Source organism: Rhinatrema bivittatum, chromosome 5 (genome assembly GCF_901001135.1).
Source record: "Rhinatrema bivittatum chromosome 5, aRhiBiv1.1, whole genome shotgun sequence".
Classification (NCBI taxonomy): Eukaryota; Metazoa; Chordata; class Amphibia; order Gymnophiona; family Rhinatrematidae; genus Rhinatrema; species Rhinatrema bivittatum.
This window is the reverse complement of record NC_042619.1, coordinates 198,047,974-198,067,916: the sequence shown is the minus strand read 5'-3', so window position 1 is coordinate 198,067,916 and position 19,943 is coordinate 198,047,974. Positions and strand designations below refer to the sequence as shown.

The 19,943-nt window shown below is 42.1% G+C and overlaps 1 protein-coding gene across 4 annotated transcripts in view; it reads left to right on the top strand.

Annotated features, from left to right (window-relative positions):
• KLHL15 (kelch like family member 15) overlaps positions 1 to 18,435 on the top strand; it is a 217,815-nt gene extending 199,380 nt beyond the window's left edge. For all 4 annotated transcript variants that reach the window (XM_029603073.1, XM_029603071.1, XM_029603072.1 and 1 more), the window contains one exon: positions 15,966 to 18,435. In XM_029603073.1, coding sequence (XP_029458933.1) covers positions 15,966 to 17,075 — 1,110 coding nt within the window. In that variant the 3' untranslated portion in view covers positions 17,076 to 18,435. The remainder of the gene's footprint in view (positions 1 to 15,965) is intronic.
• The last annotated feature ends 1,508 nt before the right edge of the window (positions 18,436 to 19,943 follow it).

Below are 19,943 nucleotides of genomic sequence, written 5' to 3'. Positions count from 1 at the left end.
GATTTTGGTCTTTCTTACTCGGTTCCTCAGCAGGGGACGATACTCTTCAGGTATCTCCCGATCTGGATGCTTCTACTTTTTCCAGGGGTTACAATCCTTTCTTTAGGCTTAGTCCTTGGCCCTGACGATGCTCCTAGAGCACAGGTAGAACCCTTGCCTGGACCTTCTGCTACGCGCCGAGGTACTACTATCACCCCCCCAAGTGACAGCAGCTCTTCCAGCTGGAGATCCGGACGGCACAGATGACTATGCCAATCCTGCCTCTCTTGAGAATGGAGAAATTCCCCCCAGATTGGAACCAGGGATAAACTGCCGGCTCTGATTTCCCAGACATTGACCGTGTTTGGAGTTCCTGGAGCGGATTCCATTTCTGAGCCAAAAAGAAATCCTATTTTGGTCTCCTTGCATAAAGCCTCTTGGTTTTTTTCCTGAGTTGGAGGCCATTCAAGAATTGTTTGATCTTGAATGGGGTGCCCCAGAAGCTAATTTCAAAGGGAGTCTTATTGGAAGGCCTATACCCTCTGGATCCTGTGGTGAGGCACGTTTACGCTTTCCGAAGGTGGATGACTGGCGTGTGCAGTCTCGAAACGGACCACTATTCCTGAGGAAGGAGGAGCGGTCTTGAATGATGCTCATGATAGAAAGATTGAGACTATCCTTGAACAAGTGTTCGAAGCTGTGGCAATGTCCTTGCAGATCGCTTCTTGTTGTTCCTTAGTGGCTCGCTCTTGTTTGCTTCTCTCCCAGGAGGTTGCAGACTCTGGGGTGAATCCCAGGTCATTTATGGAACCAGCTGCTGCCTTTTGGCTGATGCAGACTATTTGGTCCGCACTTCGACCAGAGATGTGCCTTCGATTTGTGATGGCCAGGTGCCAATTATGGTTGAAAAATTGGTCGGCTGCTGCGACCTGAAAGGCTGACCTCACCAAATTGCCCTTTAATGGTTCGCTCTTGTTTGGCAGCGAGTTGAAGAAACTGGCCAGTAAGTGGGGTGAATCTCTGATTCCTTGTTTGCTAGAAGATAAGAGACAGACGCAGCGCTCCCTTTTCATGAGGTCATGCTAGAGGATCCAGGCGTTTTTGACCCTATAGAGGAGCAACCTTCCAGAGGACCCGGCCCTTTGGTAGGTCTCAGTCCTTTCATCCCTGACAACCCAGATGAGGCATGGGCTCGGGTGATGGACCCTCCTGTCCTTTCCAATTAAGGTTTGCCGACCCACCTCCGGGAACAGGAGATAGGGGGTTACTTCTCTGTCTTTTATCAGAGGTGGGTTGAGATCACATCCAATCATTGGGTCCTGGAGGTGATACGCAAAGGATATGCGATGGAGTTTTGCAGTATTCCTTGGGACGTATTCATGGTGTTGCTCTGCCATTCTCCACAGAAGAATCAGGCAGTGGAGGTTATGGTTGCAAGGGTCCTCAATCTGAGGGCTGTGGTTCAGTGTCCATGTCTCAAGAAAATAGGAGGTGATACTCCATTTATTTCATTGTGCCAAAGGAGGGCTTTTTTCGCCCCATACTGGACCTCAAAGGTGTCAAGTCATCTGCGAGTGAAGCATTTTCGCATGGAAACCTTGCATTCGGTGATAATGGCTATGCAGTCAGGGAAATTTCTGACCTCGCTGAATCTGTCCAAGGCGTATCTCCACATTCCCATCCTACAGTTTGCAGTTTTGGGACACCACTTCCAGTTTCGGGCGCTGCCCTTTGGTCTGACCACCGCTCCCCGAACCTTTTCCAAGATCATGGTGGTAGTTGCAGCAGCGTTGAGAAAGGATGGAAACCTAGAACACCCAATGTGGATGATGGGTTGATTCGTGCCAAGTCGCTGGAGGAGAGCCACCTGGTAACTTACAAGATGATTTCCCTGTTGTGGGAGCTTGGCTGGGTGTTGAACTTAGCCAAGAGCAGTCTTCAGCCTACCCAGTCACTGGAATAGCTTGGTATTTATTTCAACATGAAGCTGGGCAAGGTGTTCCTGCTGGAAGCTCAAATTCAAAAGTTGATAGCTCAGCTCCATCTGTTGTTGAACACTCTGTGTCTGACCATATGGTCTTACCTGCGGGTTCTTGGCTTAATGGCAACGACCTTGGAGGTCCTCTTCAGCACTCCCTGCTGTCTAGCTGGAAACTGCAGTCTCAGGATGATTCAATTCGGCTTCTCCTGCCAATGGAGATCTCCTCCCAACTGCAGTGGTGGCTGCAGGTGGAAGATCTTCAAAAGAGAGTTTCCCTGTCCCCACCGCACTGGCTGATACTGACAACGGATGTGAGTCTCCTCTGTTGGGGAGCTCACTTTTAGGAGCTGAAGGTGCAAGGGCACTGGAGTACAGAGTGTCTCTGGAACATAATTTGGCTGAAAGCCAGGGCCATCCAGTTAGCATGTTAGTGATTCAGCTACAGGCTGCAAGGTCGATCAGTTTGAGTAATGTCAGACAGTGCAACGATCATGGCTTATATCAATCATCAGGGCAGTACCAAGAACCAGCAGATATCGCTGGAAATAGATCAACTCATGGAATGGACAGAGGTGCATCTTCAGATGATATCAGCATCGCACATTGCTGGCACAGACAACGTATGAGCAGACTTTCTCAGCAGGGAGAGTCTGGACCCAGGAGAATGGTCATTGTCAGATCAGGCACTTCAGCTGATTAGAGATCGCTGGGGTCTCTCGGTCCTGGATCTGTTGGCAACTCTGTGCAACACAAAGTTTCCACAATTCTTCAGCCATAGAAGAGATCCAAAATCATTGGAGTTCATTGCCCTAGTGCAGGAGTGGCCAGAAGCCAAGTTGCTGTATGCCTTTCCTTTATGGTCCCTGTTGGGCAGATTGATTCGAAGGATTGAGCACCACAGGGGGATGGTGCTCTGGGTCGCTCCAGATTGGCCCAGGAGACCATTGTATGCAGATCTGCGGAGGCTCCTGGTGGATTCACCTTTTCAACTTCCAGTGTACAGGAACCTGTTGCAGCTGGGTCCTGTTCTTCACGAAGATCCAACAAAATTTTGTCTTACGGTATGGCCCCTGAAAGGGCTCACTTGCTGAAACATGGGTACTCTGCAGCAGTCATTTCCACCTTGGTAAGAGTTAGAAGGTTCTCCACTTCCTTGGCCTATGTGCAAGTTTGGAAAGTGTTTGAGGCCTTGTATAAGGATAGAGGTGCTCTTCCATCCTTGGTCAAGATTCCACTTATTTTGGAATTTTTGCACGATGGCTTGAATAAAGGCTTGGCTCTTAATTCCTTAAAGGTACAAGTAGTGGCTGTCGCCTGTTTCAGGTGTCAAGTAAATGGTGGATCCTTGTCAGATCATCCTGATGTGGGAGGCTGTAACCTTAAACCTGCTTTGGAGCCATCGAAGGGAAGGAGGAGCCCCTCCCGCCCAGCTGGGGCTTGAATTTCCTGATTCATCTGTTTCTCAGAGTCAGCGAGGGTAAGGAGAGTCCCTCCTGCCCAGTCGGGGCAGTGCATTTCCTGCTTCCCGACGTCATCAGTGGGGACCGGTTAAGGTTTAAAAACCGGCCCCGCTATGGCGCGCGTAGCTTTGGGATAAATGCTATATTAAGTTATCAGGTTGTGCTGCAAGAGATTGGAACTTTAAAAGTGAGTAATTAAGCTATTTACTACTTGTACTATCGGCCTCATTTCAAAGGATTGCACAGGATAAATTGAGAGTTGAGTGAATACCGTGGTCCGTGGATACTTAGAAATAAGCTTAAGAAAATGCCTCACACTAAATGGAAGGCAAAAATTAGGGAGATGGCTGTATCCTCTCCCGTATTGGAGCCTTCCCAACAACAGATTCTGTCTTTTTTCACTCCGACTACTGGCCAGATACCAGAGGAAGTGGCCGCAGAAAGATCTGATATTGAGCGGATATCAGATTCATTGGCCGAAACATTTTTAATCCCTGGTGCACCAAATATTCCTCTCCCACCACATTGCCTTCCTACAGATTTCCTCAAGATTGATTTAATACCTAAGATTGGGGAAGGAGCCCAAGCAGCAATGGGAAAGTTGGAAGTCAAAGGAGCCGAAGGTGGTGAGCATATCTTGGAAAAACCATCAGAAATTACCCTAGACTTGCTCTGGACAGCAATAATATCTTTAGAAGGAGCAATTATAAACCTCTCTAAACTGACTATGGACTCTAACCAACGCATTAATTCTATTGAAGCCTCTTTAGGAAAGAATATAGATCATGCTGTACAGATGGAGACTAGATTTTGTAAAGTAGAGAATTGGCAGCAAAAGTTTGCAAGAGCTGAGATTATTTATGATAAGAAATTAGAAGGGATTGAAAACACCCTAAAATATCTTAATCTTAGAATTATTAATTTCCCTAAGCATGATTTAATTTCTGCTTATGACATGTTTAAAGAGTATCTTACACAAATATTGAAAATGCCACAGCAAACGCTACCAGTTCTATCCAAGATGTATTATGTTACATCAAAAAGTAAAATAGTGGCTGAGAATAAACCCAGTGAAGATCAGTTAAATTTGACAGAAGTTATTGAATCTAGTATAGAAACAGTGATAACGAATAGAGCAACTTTACATATTTCTTTCACTTTTGCTTCAGATAGAGAGACAGTCTTTAGATTATATATAAGAAATAGATTATTGTTGTTCCACGGTGAGAAAATTTGGTTTTATCCAGATTTTTCTAGGGTAACTCAAGAAAGGAGAAGGAAATTTTATTAATATGAGAACTGAGAAGATATAGGAGGGCAATGATTCTAAAATTTCCTTGTAAATGCGAGATTGCTCACCAAAATCAAAAATATGTATTTTTTTAAATATCGCAATTGCATGTTTTCCTTGATTCCCACACCCAATAATTTGCTGTGATGGCATTTTGATGCAAATAGTATATGCTAGTAGAATTCTCAATATTCAGTTGTTACAGGAAGCAGATGTTTATTCTGCTATTCTATTTCCATTAGAATTGCTCATTTATATTTCAGTCATCCTTCTGAAATATTTCTTATGTTGATTATCAGATTAAATAATGTAATGTCTGTGATCTATTAATGCAGAAAGTTACTTGTATCTGAATTGTGTAACAAGTGATTACATTTGTTTGTGAAAATAGCATAAATAAAAATTTTTAAAAAAGATCATCCTGATGTGGCCCGTTTTCTGAAAGGAGTGAAACATCTTCGTCCTCCTTCGCAATTTCTGGTGCCTTTATGGAATCTTAATTTGGTCTTGGATTTTTTTGGCAGGCCCTACATTTAGACTGCTATGTACTCTGTTCTTGCAGCTGCTGATTTTGAAAACTGTGTTCCTTGTGGCAATTTGTTCAGAGTAAGGGTTTCCGAACTGCAGGCCTTGTCTTGCTGGGAGTCATTTCTCCAGGTGACTCCAGGGGTAGTACAGCTGCGTACTATTCCTTTCTTTTTACTGAAGGTGGTCACTGGATCTCACTTGAATCAGACCATCTCCCTGCCGTCTCTGGATAAAGAGAGAGATGCACAGGAGTTTCATCTGTTGCGACCATTGGATGTCGCGTCATATTGTCAGGTATCTGGAAGTTACTGAGCCTTTGTGGAAGTTGGATCTGTTTGTCCTTCACAGCCGTCCTAGACAGGGCGAGTCAGCCTCACGGGCTCCTATAGCTCGCTGGATTAAGGAGGTAGTCACGGTTGCATATGTGGATGCTGGGAAATCATTACCTAATCAGGTTCATGCTCGCGCCACTCAGGCTCAGGTAGTGTCATGGGCAGAAGTACGGTAGTTTGTTGTGTCCCAGTGACATTTGCCAAACTGCGACGTGGTGGTCCTTACCTTTTCCGGGTATTATCACCTGGATGTTCAGGCCCTGGAGGACGCAGCCTTTGTGCGCGTGGTTTTATCTGGTCCACGTGCAGCCTCCCACCCTATTCAGGAGTAGCTTGAGTACATCCCACTTGTTCTGGATTCATCTGACTGGATGCTAAGAAATGAGAAATTACTACGTACCTAATAATTTCTTTTTCTTTAGGACAGTCAGATGCATCCAGATTTCCTCCATTGGCTGCTGTGTGGTTGCATATTGCTCCTTCTACGTGCCTACATGTTGCAGGGATTACTGGTAAGTTACTCCAGTACCTAGACTAGTGTTATGTTTTTATCGGAGCTCAGTGTTGGCTGTTGGCTAAGTACTGACATGGTTATCTGTTTTAATCAAATTTTTTGCTAGTCTGTGCACAGTTGCTTTTGAAGAGAATACTGGCGGGCTGAGGTCACTGCAGGGTATATGTACTGTGATGTCAGCTTTCTCCATCTGCTGGTAGGAGTGCATAAACCCACTTGTTCTGGATACATCTGACTGTCCTAAAGAAAAGGAAATTATCAGGTAAGTAGTAATTTCTCATTTTTCTGGATGTTGGAAATTATGTATATCCTCTCTTCTAAACTTGGCACCAAATGCTTATGTTGAATGTGGAATAAATGTCTATCTATCGAAGAAACATGAACAATCCCCTGATATAAATGTGATCTTCAAAACAATGCCTGTGTCAGGACTATTGGGATTATGATTTTGAATGAGATCACAAATTTGTTTTGAAGAGTTGTTGAAAACACTATTAAGATAAGTTTGTTTACAAATTTTCTTTGCATTATTTTGAAAAATCAAAAAATTATAAGAGGTTTGGACCAATGATTAGTTAAAAAGCAACGAAGATCAGATGCTAGAAGTGCTTAATATAGTGGTTCATTATTATATTAGTAAAAGTTTTCTATTTTGATAGACTGGTTGCCCTTTTGTAAACTGCCATGATCAATTGGAGTGAGTGGTTAACAAGTAATTTTAAATAAATAAATGGCTGCAAGATGGAGGACATGTCCGTTGAGTGAAAAAGAACTTTCTCCGAGTAGTTTTAAATGTGCCACATGCTAACTTCATGGAGTGCCCCCTAGTCTTTCTATTTTCCGAAAGAGTAAATAACTGATTCACATTAACCCGTTCTAGACCTCTCATGATTTTAAACACCTCTATCATATCCCCCCTCAGCCGTCTCTTCTCCAAGCTGAAAAGTCCTAACCTCTTTAGTCTTTCCTCATAGGGGGGCTGTTCCATTCCCCTTATCATTTTGGTCGCCCTTCTCTGTACTTTCTCCATCGCAACTATATCTCTTTTGTGATGCGGCGACCAGAATTGTACACAGTATTCAAGGTGCGGTCTCACCATGGAGCGATACAGAGGCATTATGACATTTTTCATTTTATTCACCATTCTCTTTCTAATAATTCCCAACATTCTGTTTGCTTTTTTGACTGCCACAACACACTGAACTGATGATTTAAATGTGTTATCCACTATGACGCCTAGATCTCTTTCGGGCCAATACAGTAAAAAACGCGGGAGAGCAGGCGAGCGCCGGCTCTCCTGTGCGCAATACAGTAAAAAAAATGTATTTAAATTAGGCCCGGTGGTAAAAAGAAGCACTAGGGACACTAGCGCGTCCCTAGCACCTCTTTTCAGACAGGAGCGGCGGCTGTCAGCAGGTTTGACAGCCGACGCTCAATTTTGCCGGCGTCTATTCTCAAGCCCGCTGACAGCCACAGGTTCAGAAACCGGATGCCGTCAAAATTGAGCACCGGTTTTCAACCCGCACACCGCAGGCCTATTTCAATTTTTTTTTTTTTTTTTTTTTTTACTTTTTTAAACTTTCGGAACATCCGACTTAATATCGCCATGATATTAAGTTGGAGGCACTTTCCCGGTGCCCGGAGAAATTATCGCCTACCTTTGGGTAGGTGCTAATTTCTGAAAGTAAAATGTGTGGCTTGGCTGCACATTTTACTTACTGAATCGCATGCATGTTGATGGCCCTATTAGGTATTCCCGCGCGATTCAGTAAGTAAAATGTGCAGCCAAGCCACACATTTTACTTTCAGAAATTAGCGCCTACCCAAAGGTAGCGCCTACCCAAAAGAGGTGCTAGGGACCCCTTACTGAATAAGGGGTAAAGCTAGCGCGTCAAAAACACGCGTCCAACGGAGCGCACTGTACTGTATCAGCCTGTTTCTTGGGTGGTAGCTCCTAGTATGGAACCTAACATTGTGTAATTATAGCATGGGTATTTTTCCCTATATGCATCACCTTGCACTTATCCACATTAAATTTTATCTGCCATTTGGATGCCCAATTTTCCAGTCTTTGAAGGTCTTCCTGCAATTTATTACAATCTGCTTGTGATTTAACTACTCTGAACTATTTTGTATCATCTGCAAATTTGATTACCTCACTTGTCGTATTTCTTTCCAGATCATTTATAAATATATTGAAAAGTACGGGTCCCAATATAGATCCCTGAGGTACTCCACTGCCCACTCCCTTCCACCGAGAAAATTGTCCATTTAATCCTATTCTCTGTTTCCTGTCTTTTAGCCAATTTGTAATCCACGAAAGGACATCACCACCTATCCCATGACTTTTTACTTTTCCTAGAAGCCTCTCATGAGGAACTTTGTCAAACGCCTTCTGAAAATCCAAATATACTACATCTACCGGTTCACTTTTATCTACATGTTTAACTCCTTCAAAAAAGTGAAGTAGATTTATGAGGCAAGACTTGCCTTGGGTAAAGCCATGCTGATTTTGTTCCATTAAACCATGTCTTTCTATTTGTTCTGTGATTTTGATATTTAGAACACTTTCCACTATTTTCCTGGCACTGAAGTCAGGCTAACTGGTCTGTAGTTTCCCGGATCGCCCCTGGAGCCCTTTTTAAATATTGGGGTTACATTAGCCACACTCCAGTCTTCAGGTACAATAGATGATTTTAATGATAGGTACAAATTTTTACTAATAGATCTGAAATTTCATTTTTTAGTTCCTTCAGAACCCTGGGGTGTATACCATTCAGTCCAGGTGATTTACTACTCTTCAGTTTGTCAATCAGGCCTACCACATCTTCTAGGTTCACCGTGATTTGGTTCCGTCTATCTGAATCATTACCCATGAAAACATTCTCTGATTCAGGTATTTCCCCAACATTCTCTTCAGTAAACACTGAAGCAAAAAAATCATTTAATCTTTCCGCAATGGCCTTATCTTCTCTAATTGCCCCTTTAACCCCTCAGTCATCTAACGGTCCAACTGACTCCCTCACAGGCTTTCTGCTTTGGATATATTTTTTTAAAGTTTTACTGTTAGTTTTTGCCTCTACGGCCAACTTCTTTTCAAATTCTCTCTTAGCCTGTCTATCAATGTCTTACATTTACAGAGCGCTCATCAATAACATAGTAAAGGACGGATTCTTCAAATTACAAGTCTTAAAAAGACTCAGACCACTACTCCATTTTCAAGATTTCCGATTGGTTCTACAAGCGATCATACTCACGAAAATAGATTACTGCAACTCTCTTCTAGTAGGCCTACCAGCAAACGCCTTAAAACCATTACAGATGTTGCAAAACGCTTCGGCAAGGATCCTAACCAAGACCAACAAAAGAGACCACATCTCACCCATTTTAAAAAGCCTACACTGGCTGCCCGTCAATTTCAGAATACTCTTCAAAGTGCTCTCATCAATACACAAAGCACTACACAACCTAGCCCCACTCATGCTCAAAACCCCTCTCCAACTCCACACCTCTACTAGACCAGTGAGACATGCCTACCGAAACAATCTCCAGATACCACCAATGAAATCAGCTTTAAGTAAAAGAGCATTCTCCACAGCTGGTCCGAAACTCTGGAATACGCTCCCGCCGGAACTCAAATCAGTGCAATGCCCCATTATTTTCAAAAAAAGGCTTAAAACTTGGCTCTTCCACCAAGCTTTTCCATAACATCAGACAGCGCAAGCTTCTCTGCCAAGGTCCCCCTTTAAATCATCTTCTATCAAACCATAAGAGAACTATATAAGAACATCAGCTATTGTCAACAACCTATAAGAGAACTACACAAGAACTAGACAAGTTCAATTCTAAAAACTCTTTGAACCCCTATTCAATACCCCATAGAACAACACAAAGAACTCCATAGATCATCACAAAGAATTCCCCAAAGAATTCTTCAACTTTAACTCCTTGGCAGCCCAAAAGTACAAAATGCAATTCCCAACCTCCTGACAGTCTTAAAAGCTATAATCAACCCCACACAGAAGTTATCTGCCTCTGCCTATATTAGGCTATGTATTTTGTATTTCTTTGTTTAACCCCATATATTCATTTCCAAGTTATTCTTCCTGTTCTCTGTAAGACATTTGCTTGTCACTGTTATTGTTCAAAATGTAAACCGAATTGATCAATAATTCTGTTATTGGAAAGTCGGTATAGAAAAAACTTTAAATAAATAAATAAATAAATTTAACTTGCCAATGCTTATGCATTATCCTATTTTCTTCTGTTGGATCCTTCTTCCAATTTTTGAATGAAGATCTTTTAGTTAAAATAGCTTCTTTCACCTCCCCTTTTAACCATGCCGGTGATCGTTTTGCCTTCTTTCCACCTTTCTTAATGTGTGGAATACATCTGGACTGTGCTTCTAGGATGGTATATTTTTTAACAATGACCACGCCTCTTGCTCTTCATCAGGTGTTTGGGGGAGAGGATCCACTATCAATACAAAATGCTACTGTTCTACCTCTTGGCCACTCTGTGAGTGTTCACAAAGTGCCTGCATGTCATAGTGGCACAGCGATAGAAGTAGTGAGTCTGTGTGATCCCAGACCTGGACGATTTGTTAGTGGTGAGCTCCTCCCCAGCAGGTGTTTTGGAGTTCTTCCTCACAATGATTCAGCTTCTGCAGTCCCTGCTATTCATCATCAATTTTCCCAATTCCAGCTTTGTCCAGTCCCAGTGGATTCAGTGTATAAGGCCATTAAAGAAAGGAAGGACACGGAAAGTTCAACTAATGTCCGTGAAATTTCCGATATGTATATTTTTGGCTGTTTGCTGACAACCTGAATGTTTTGCTTGTTTAGAATGCAAATAAAACTTTGAACATTTTGGACATTAGTTGAACTTTCCATATCCTTCCTTTCTTTATTGGTCTTTCATTTTTTAGGTTGGACCCTTGCCTGTTACCTTACTTGCTGCAGTATATAAGGGCCTGATTTAACTCACTTCAGGAGAAAGCTTTCCTGTCAGTTGAGAGTGCCAGGATTTTGATGGGCCTCATGAGGTCTCTTAAGCAATAGGACTGGATGTCGGCAAAATAATTTCTTCTTCTGCTGTCATAGGATAACGATGGCCCATATGATCCCTCTGGCTCACCTTCACATGTGTGGCCTTCAGTCAGCCCTCAGGGATAAATCGGATAAATTGTCTTCTGAGATGTGAGTGTCTATGAATGGTAGATGGCCCCAAATAATTTTTGCATAGGGACTTTCATTGTGATTCCCAACACATCAAGTGGTGCTGTCAACAGCTGCTTCCATCAGAATTTGGAGAGCCAACATCAGCACTTTATTGACTCGGGGAGAGTTCCAAAGTGAAGAATTATCTACAGATCAACCTTCTGGAACTGTGGGCCATCTGATATGCTTTAAGAGCCTTCTCTCACCTGCGCTCAAACAAGAAAAGCTTGATCAAAATGGATAATCAGGTGGCCATGTACTATGTAAACAAGGGCGCATGGGCCTAAGGATCTGATCGTGGGCCTGCCATCACAGTTCTTATCTCCAGGTCACTTACCTTCTAGATGTCCAGAATGCACTCATGGATTGACTCAGCAGGGTCCTTCAGCCACATGATTAGTCTCTAGATTAGAGAATTGCAGATAACCTGTTCCTCCATTGGGCAACTGTCGGAAGGCAATTGAAAGGTCATTCAGTTCTGTGCAGTGAGACAGAGTAGCTGCAGATCACCTCCCAGCACTTTCATAATAACCTGGAGCATCAGTCTGCTCTGTGCTGACCCTCCAGTTCTGCTTATTGCCTAGAATATCTAGAAGATTCAGCAGGACAGGGCAAATGTTATTTTCATAGCCCCGGCTTGGCCTTGTCAAGTGCGGTATCCTTACTTCCTCCATCTGTTGGTTCAGCCCCCAATCCACCTAGGGCAGGGGTCAGGAACCTTTTTGGCTGAGAGAGCCATAAACGCCACATATTTTAAAATGTAATTCCATGAGAGCCATACAATATGTTTAAAACTAAATACAAGTAAATGTGTGCATTTTATGTAAGATCACACTTTTAAAGTACAATAAGTCTCTGAAAATATTACACCAGGCCTTAAGACACCAATACATCTCCTATTAGGAAAACGGACCAAGTCAGGCTGCTATAGAGTCCTACACAGAAACTACACGCCAGCAGAAAACCTCACCTGAATCACGTGCTGTCCCTCACCTAACATAGAATAAAGAGACCAAAACGCATAACAAGAAGCATGCAGACAAAAACTGAATTGGAAACTGCAACAAGCCAGAGTCTCTGTATGCAGTGTAACAAAGGAAAAAAGAAACATCACACATCCTTATAAAACAAATCAAGAAATATAAAATCATCAGCAGTAAAACTGTACTAACAAAAAGAACATATTTCGAAACAGCTGATGAGTGGAATATCCAATAATTAAAACTCATATAAAACATTTCCAGATACCAACAAAATATTTCAAAATAGCAGACACAAAGATCCAGTAATGAAAAATAATAAGGATACAAAAAATTTTTTTGCTCTGCATACCTGGGAACGTTTGATATCCAGGTGTCCTGAGATTGTTCTGAATTAGCAGGAGGTGGGGGTGGTTTGCTTGGAACTTTCTCCTCTCTCAGTCACATACCAGCGCTCTCTCTCACACTGGCTCTCAATGACACACCTATACACACATGCTCTCAGTCACTCACATATACAAATGTTTTTTCTCTCTCACTTATATAGGCTCTTAATTACACATTTACACACATGCTGTCTATCTTTTCACGCTTACACACACACACCCTTCAATCACATAAATACATGCTGTCTTTTTCTCTCACACACAGACTCTCATTCACATGCTTACAAACATGTCCTCTCTTTCTCTCATTTACACACAGGCTCTCAATCACATACTCACATGCTCCCTCACCTAAATCAGCTCTCAATCACACACAGACACACATGGTCTCTCTCTCTCTCATTTAAACACAGGCTCTCAATCACATACTTACATGCTCCCTCACCTAAATCAGCTCTCAATCACACAGACACACATGGTCTCTCTCTCTCATTTAAACACAGGCTCTCAATCACATACTCACATGCTCCATCACCTAAACCAGCTGTCAATCAGACACAGACACACATGATCTCTCTCTTACTTATACACACAGGCTCTTAATCATACATACACATGATCTCTCTCACACACAAAGGATCTCAATCATACACACATACTCTTTCAAACAAACAGGTTTTCAATTACAAACTTACACATACAGGGTCCCAATGGTAAACTTACATTCATGCTCTCTCTCTCACAGGCAGGATCTCAATCACAGACATACTCTCTTTCACATATACAGGCTCTCAATCATTCACATACATGCAATCTCTCACTCACACACACAGGATCTCAAACACACATGCTTGCTCGCTCATTCACTCTCTCTCTCCCCCTTCCCCCCCCCCCGGGAACTCGCGGCAGCAGCAGCCTCCTCCTAACGCTAACCTCCTTCATTTTCAGCCCTCGCGGAGGCGAAGGCGGAGTCCCATCGGCCGCGGTTGAAGATTTTCATTTTCCTCCGAGCCGCGCTGCAGTCTTCTTCCCGTCGGACACTAGCGTGCCTGCGCGGGTCTTCCCGCGCAGGCACCCGATGCTCTCCACTTCCTCTTCCGGGCCGCGGGAAGAAGAGAGCACCGGCGTGCTCTCTTCTTCCCGCGGCCCGGAAGAGGAAGTGGAGAGCATCGGGTGCCTGCGCGGGAAGACCCGCGCAGGCACCCGATGACTCCAGCGCTGGCACCTGGCTGACACCCGATGACTCCCGCGCAGGCACCCGGATGACTCCAGTCGGCGTGCTCTCTTCTCCTCCCCCCCGCGGCCCGGAAGAGGAAGTGGTGAGCATCGGGTGCCTGCGCGGAAGAAGAGACCACGCTAGTGTGGTCTCTTCTTCCCGCGCAGGCACCCGATGCTCTCCACTTCCTCTTCCGGGCCGCGGGGGGGGGGAGGAGAAGAGAGCACGCCGGTGCCGCTGACTCCAGCTGTCCTGCTGCGTTCCGCCCGGGCTGACAGCATTTTAAGCCCGGGCGGCGGAGGACCGGGGAGCAGCTGGGTCAGCGGGGAACCGCGAAGTATGGCGACACGTGTCTGCGAGCCAGATGCAGCCCTCAAAAGAGCCATATCTGGCTCGCGAGCCATGGGTTCCCGACCCCTGACCTAGGGGGTCTCTGGCTCTCATCACCCAAGAGGACAAGAAACCCTGCCCCCTGAATCTATTGTCCTCACTGCGTGAATGTTGGGCACACAGTACTGCTTCCTGGAGATGAAGAGGGCATTCTAATCTTGACTAGAAAACTATCCACTAGGATATCTTACAGCTGTAAGTGGAAGAGATTCTCTGTATGGTATGATACCGGCCATCTGCACCCTTTTACTTGAGGTCTGGGGGCCTGCTCAAATATCAGTTCTTCCTCTTGTAATCAGGCCTCACCACGTCTTCGGTCAGGGTATATCTAGGGTATTGCAGCTTACCATAATCTGGTTGATAGGTCACCTTTTTCCCATCTCCTTGATGTCCAAGTTCATGAAAAGAACTGTGACATACCAAGCTTCCAGTCAGTAAACACTGGTTCCATGGGACCTCATTGTGGTCTTGACTCAACTCATGAAACCTTCCTTCAAGCCTCTTAAGTTGGTGAACCTGAAGTTTCTCACCTGGAAGGCATTGCTCCTTGTGGCTATTACTTCAGAACACAGAGGGCATTGCAAGCTCTTGTCTGCTATTTGCTATATCTTCAGTTTTTTTCAGAACAAAGTTATTCTCTGCACTCATCTAAAGTTTCTCCCGAAAGCGGTGTCTGCTTTCCACAACAATCAAACAATTGTGCTGTCTACATTCTTTCCAAATCCACATGCATACAAAAGGAATGGGTTTTTTGTTTCTTGGACTGTAAGTGTGTATTATCTGTAGAGGACTCAACCTCACCATCAAGCTTTTCAGCTGTTCATATCCTTTGATCTCAGCAGATTAGGAAGGGTAGTGACCAAGTATACTCTTTCCAGTTGGCTCGCAGCCTGTATAGTGCAGCTTCTGGACCTTGCCAAGGCTTACCATGTATGAACTATGGCTACCTCAGTGACTTAGCTGATGGCTACTTCTATTGAAGATATTTTTCAAAATTGCTTCTTGGTCATCCGTTCACACCTTCACGTCCTACTACTTTCTGGAGAGTATTTTGTGAAGAGATAGTGCTGCAAACCCTGTTCTTCCAATAGTCCACTTTCCATCATGTGGATTCTGGGTGGCTTATATGTTGTTCTCTCACAAGTCAATCCTCAGCTTGAGAATCCCCACTGGTTATGGCTGTTTGTTCCTGCTTGTCGATGAAGAAAGCAAAGTTTTTTTCCTGTAACAGGGGTTCTCTGTAGACAATAGGATAAATCAGTTATATATGTATTACCACCAGCCTCCATAGAGAGTCAACTACTATGCTTTATGTGCTAGAAAAAAGCGAGAGGCTCACAAGACATTGGTTATGCTTTGAGAGCTGGGTCCATGTTGGTGCTGTTGGATGACATTGCCACTGGTGATGGTTAATTTATCCTGATGTCTACGGAGAATGCCTATTATAGGTAATCAAATTTTGCTTTATACCAATTAATATTTTCATATGAAAACTTTGCATATGTAATTGTTTTCTTAAAATACTCCTAGAATGCTACTGTATTACTATTTTCAGTATACTGTAGATTAAATATAATTAGATACAATTAGTTATAAGTAGATTTCGTAGCAGTTTTTATTTTTGACCTGTACTGATTTTGTTAGGTAAGTGTCCTTAACACTTTTCTTTTCTTGTGTGTTTCTTTTTAGGTAAAAACCTCTGAGTTTTTTCGATATTCTCGGCAGCTGCGACATGAGGTTGAGCAGGCGTTGAACTATTTTCACAGCATTCATGAACAGCCTTTGATGGAAATGAAATCAAATCGCATTCGGTCAGCCAAAGCCCAGACTGCAGTGTTTAGAGGAATGATAGGACATAGCATGGTGAACAGTAAAATCCTCCTTTTACACAAACCAAGAGTATGGTGGGAACTAGAAGGTCCACAAGTACCACTACGACCTGACTGTCTTGCCATAATCAATAACTTTGTGTTCTTGTTGGGAGGGGAAGAACTGGGTCCAGATGGAGAGTTTCATGCATCTTCCAAAGTCTTTAGATATGATCCAAGGCAAAATAATTGGTTGCGAATGTCTGACATGTCTGTCCCTCGCTCGGAGTTTGCTGTAGGTGTTATTGGTAGATATATTTATGCCGTGGCAGGAAGAACAAGGGATGAAACATTTTACTCAACTGAACGGTATGACATCACAGAAGACAAATGGGAATTTGTAGATCCTTATCCAGTCAACAAATATGGACATGAAGGAACAGTGCTTAGCAATAAACTTTATATTACTGGAGGAATCACATCTTCATCCACTTCTAAGCAGGTTTGTGTATTTGATCCAAGTAAAGAAGGGACAGTGGAGCAGCGAACTAGGAGAACACAAGTTCTTACAAACTGTTGGGAAAACAGGTGCAAAATGAACTATGCAAGATGCTTTCATAAAATGATTTCTTATAGTGGGAAGCTATATGTCTTTGGTGGTGTCTGTGTGATTTTGAGGGCTTCTTTTGAGTCTCAAGGCTGTCCATCTACAGAAGTTTATGATCCAGATACTGATCAATGGACTATACTGGCATCTATGCCAATCGGTAGAAGTGGTCATGGTGTAGCTGTTCTGGACAAGCAGATAATGGTCCTAGGTGGCCTTTGTTACAATGGTCATTACAGTGATTCTATTCTTACCTTTGATCCTGAGGAGAACAAATGGAAAGAAGATGAATACCCTAGAATGCCCTGCAAACTGGATGGTTTACAAGTATGCAGCTTGCATTTTCCTGAATATGTATTGGAGCATGTTAGACGCTGTAGCTAAAAATATAACCCATTTTGTCTCATTTTATAAAATGTATAGAAAACCATGCAGATTTAAAACTAGGACAGTAGCCTGTATGTAAGATGGCATTAAATACATAAAGAGAAAACCAGGAGCACCTCACCAAATTTCTTAGAAGTATAATTCTGGACTGGTATAGCATTGTTTTTTTTTATATTATATTTTGCAAACCTTTTGAAAGAAGGGATATAATTAAATTTTTTTTATCATTTTTTCTCTTTTTCTGTTTGTGACTTTTTTAAAGCAAGCAGAAAATTAATTCTGAATAGCAGTCATCAACGTGATAGGCTTTTAGAAGCTATTGAATTGGCCCATTCAATATATTAAAATGGAGAAGAAAAAAAAAATTGGAATAAGATTTATAATGTGTCATAAGTTCAAAGTGCTTTTGTTGTGGAAATAGTTAATTGAACATTTTGGTGAAAAGACTTCAATTATGTCCTCTAAAGATGTCTTTGGAAATAACATCTATTCCCTTCAGATTATCCAGTATCTTGTTAGTTAAAACCTGAAGATTAGTTCAGTACTTTCCTAATATCTGAGTAGTATCTTCTCATGTCTCTGATGAAATAATTGCTTTAATTATAAAATAAAATATACCCACATTCAAATGTTAGTTTTATTTATGTAGCTGTTACAAAACTACCATTGCTCAGAAGTTTGCATTACTGTGATAGAGGTGTTGATTTGCATTAAATATTAAAAATCGTATCCTATTTGGTTGAGTAGTGCTTAACAGTTAATTTTCCTAACTAGTACATTTTGGGAGATACCTGCAAATTATCAATCACCACCAAATGGGTCCCAACCTGCAGCTTTGAAATGTATGAACTAACTTGTTCTACAACGTTAAGTGTATCCCTTAGTAAATGTTTAAATTACTTTTTTCTACCACAATAATTACAGAGATGCTGGAAAAATGTGAAACTACTTTTTTAAAAACTAAATTCATAAATGTTTTATATACAGTATGATTTATACTCTGATTTCACTGTATTTGTGTGTGAAAGAAATTACCACACACACACACTGAATGGTCTTGTAAACTGCATTTTTATGTACAGCTAAAATATATTTTAACTTGTGCACAGTTTGTCAGCCTTACTTGTTAAATTGTAATAATTCTTTTATGTATTAAATTGCAGTTCTAAGTAACAGGAGATATATTTGGTAAAGAACATGTAAATTACCCTATCTTTGCCTACAGAAGGATGGAGCAATAGCCTTACCTTTTATTTTCATCATATGTTTTAAGTACATGAATTGATGAATGAAAGTATAAGACTTTTTATATCTTATTTTAAAAACAGTAAGTTTATTAAATACCTTGCCCAAACTTCAGTCTTGTACTGTATTTTACTTTTGAATATTTGCTGTATAGAAATTTTCTAGGGAATAATTATTTTTTACAACCTTATTGAAAACTAGTGATATCCTTCTGAAGTACTAATGATTTCTAACTGAATTAGTTATAATGCATTTATTTATAAAATAGATTTTGTACTATGCAGTGAAATTGGCAGTGAAAGGAAAAAGAATATTAACTTATTCCCAGAAAGATTTTTATCTATGTTTTGTGAATCTGTTTTTCTAGGTCAGGGGATGCCACCATTTCTTACTTTTACAAAAACTTGTTAGTAATTAACATACCAGTTTATAAAAAGGCATGTGTAACTACAGTTTGTTTTGTAGCAAAATGTTGACATGTATATGCAAAGTTGTTTAAAATTGAAAAAAAAAAATAGTTAAATGCCAACTACACTAACAATGACAAGTTTTAGGTCCTTGAGTTTCACAAACAGGTCTGTTTTTCAGGCTACACAAATTTTGCAAATTAGCCTGGTTCTTAGATTAAATGTATGCAGATATATCTCAAATATTCATTGCATCAGTCAAAGACCAAAGCTAGTCAACCCTGCACTACGCAGTAGGGGGGCAGATTTTAAAAGCCCTACGTGCGCAGAGCCTATTTTGCATAGGCCTGGCGAAGCGCGCAAGCCCCGGGACGTGCATATGTCCCGGGGCGGAGGTGTGGCCAGAGGCCTCTGTAGGGCCTCTAGGCTGGGGGATTGCGCGCCGGCACTTAGCCGGCGTGCGCAACCTATGCCTGTCCAGAGGCAGGCGCAACTTGAAAAATAAAGGTCAGGGGGGGGTTTAGGGAGGGGAAGGTGGGGGAGGCGGAGGGAACAGGGAAAGCCATCGGGGCTCCCTTAGGGCTCGGCGCGCGCAAGGGGATGCACAAGTGTTCTCCCCCTTGCGCACGCCGACCCCGGATTTTATAACATGCGCAGCTGCGCGCGCATGTTATAAAATCGAGCGTAGATTTGTGCACGCCGGGTTGCACGCAGGTACTAAAATCTGGCCCTAGGTTAACTATGGTTATTGCCACAATTTGGAAGAATCTTTATGTCTCTGGAATACATATTCTGTGTAGTGACCTATTTCTATCTTGAGAGAAAAAATGTACATAACTTTTTGAAGCAGAAGAGTTAATTTAAAAGACAAGAGAAGTTTAAAATAAACTCTAGATTGTCAAAGTGAATTCAGAAACTCCAAAACTAGTGGACTCTGTATATCAAAACAAATAAAAAAAAAGAAAAAGAGGATATTTGCATTAAAATTTCATATAAAATTTGTATTTAAAATTGTTTTTAATTTTTATTGAACAGAGTATCAGAAGATAGTGCTCTGAGAATCTAATCTGCTGCCTCTTGAACAATGGGCCTCGAGCAGTCCATTTTTGAACACTTGCGCCATATTGAGATACTGGTTAACATCACTTTAAGAATTTGTAACCCTTGAAGCAGGCAATAGATGGTTGTTGAAATATTGGCCTTTGTATGCACA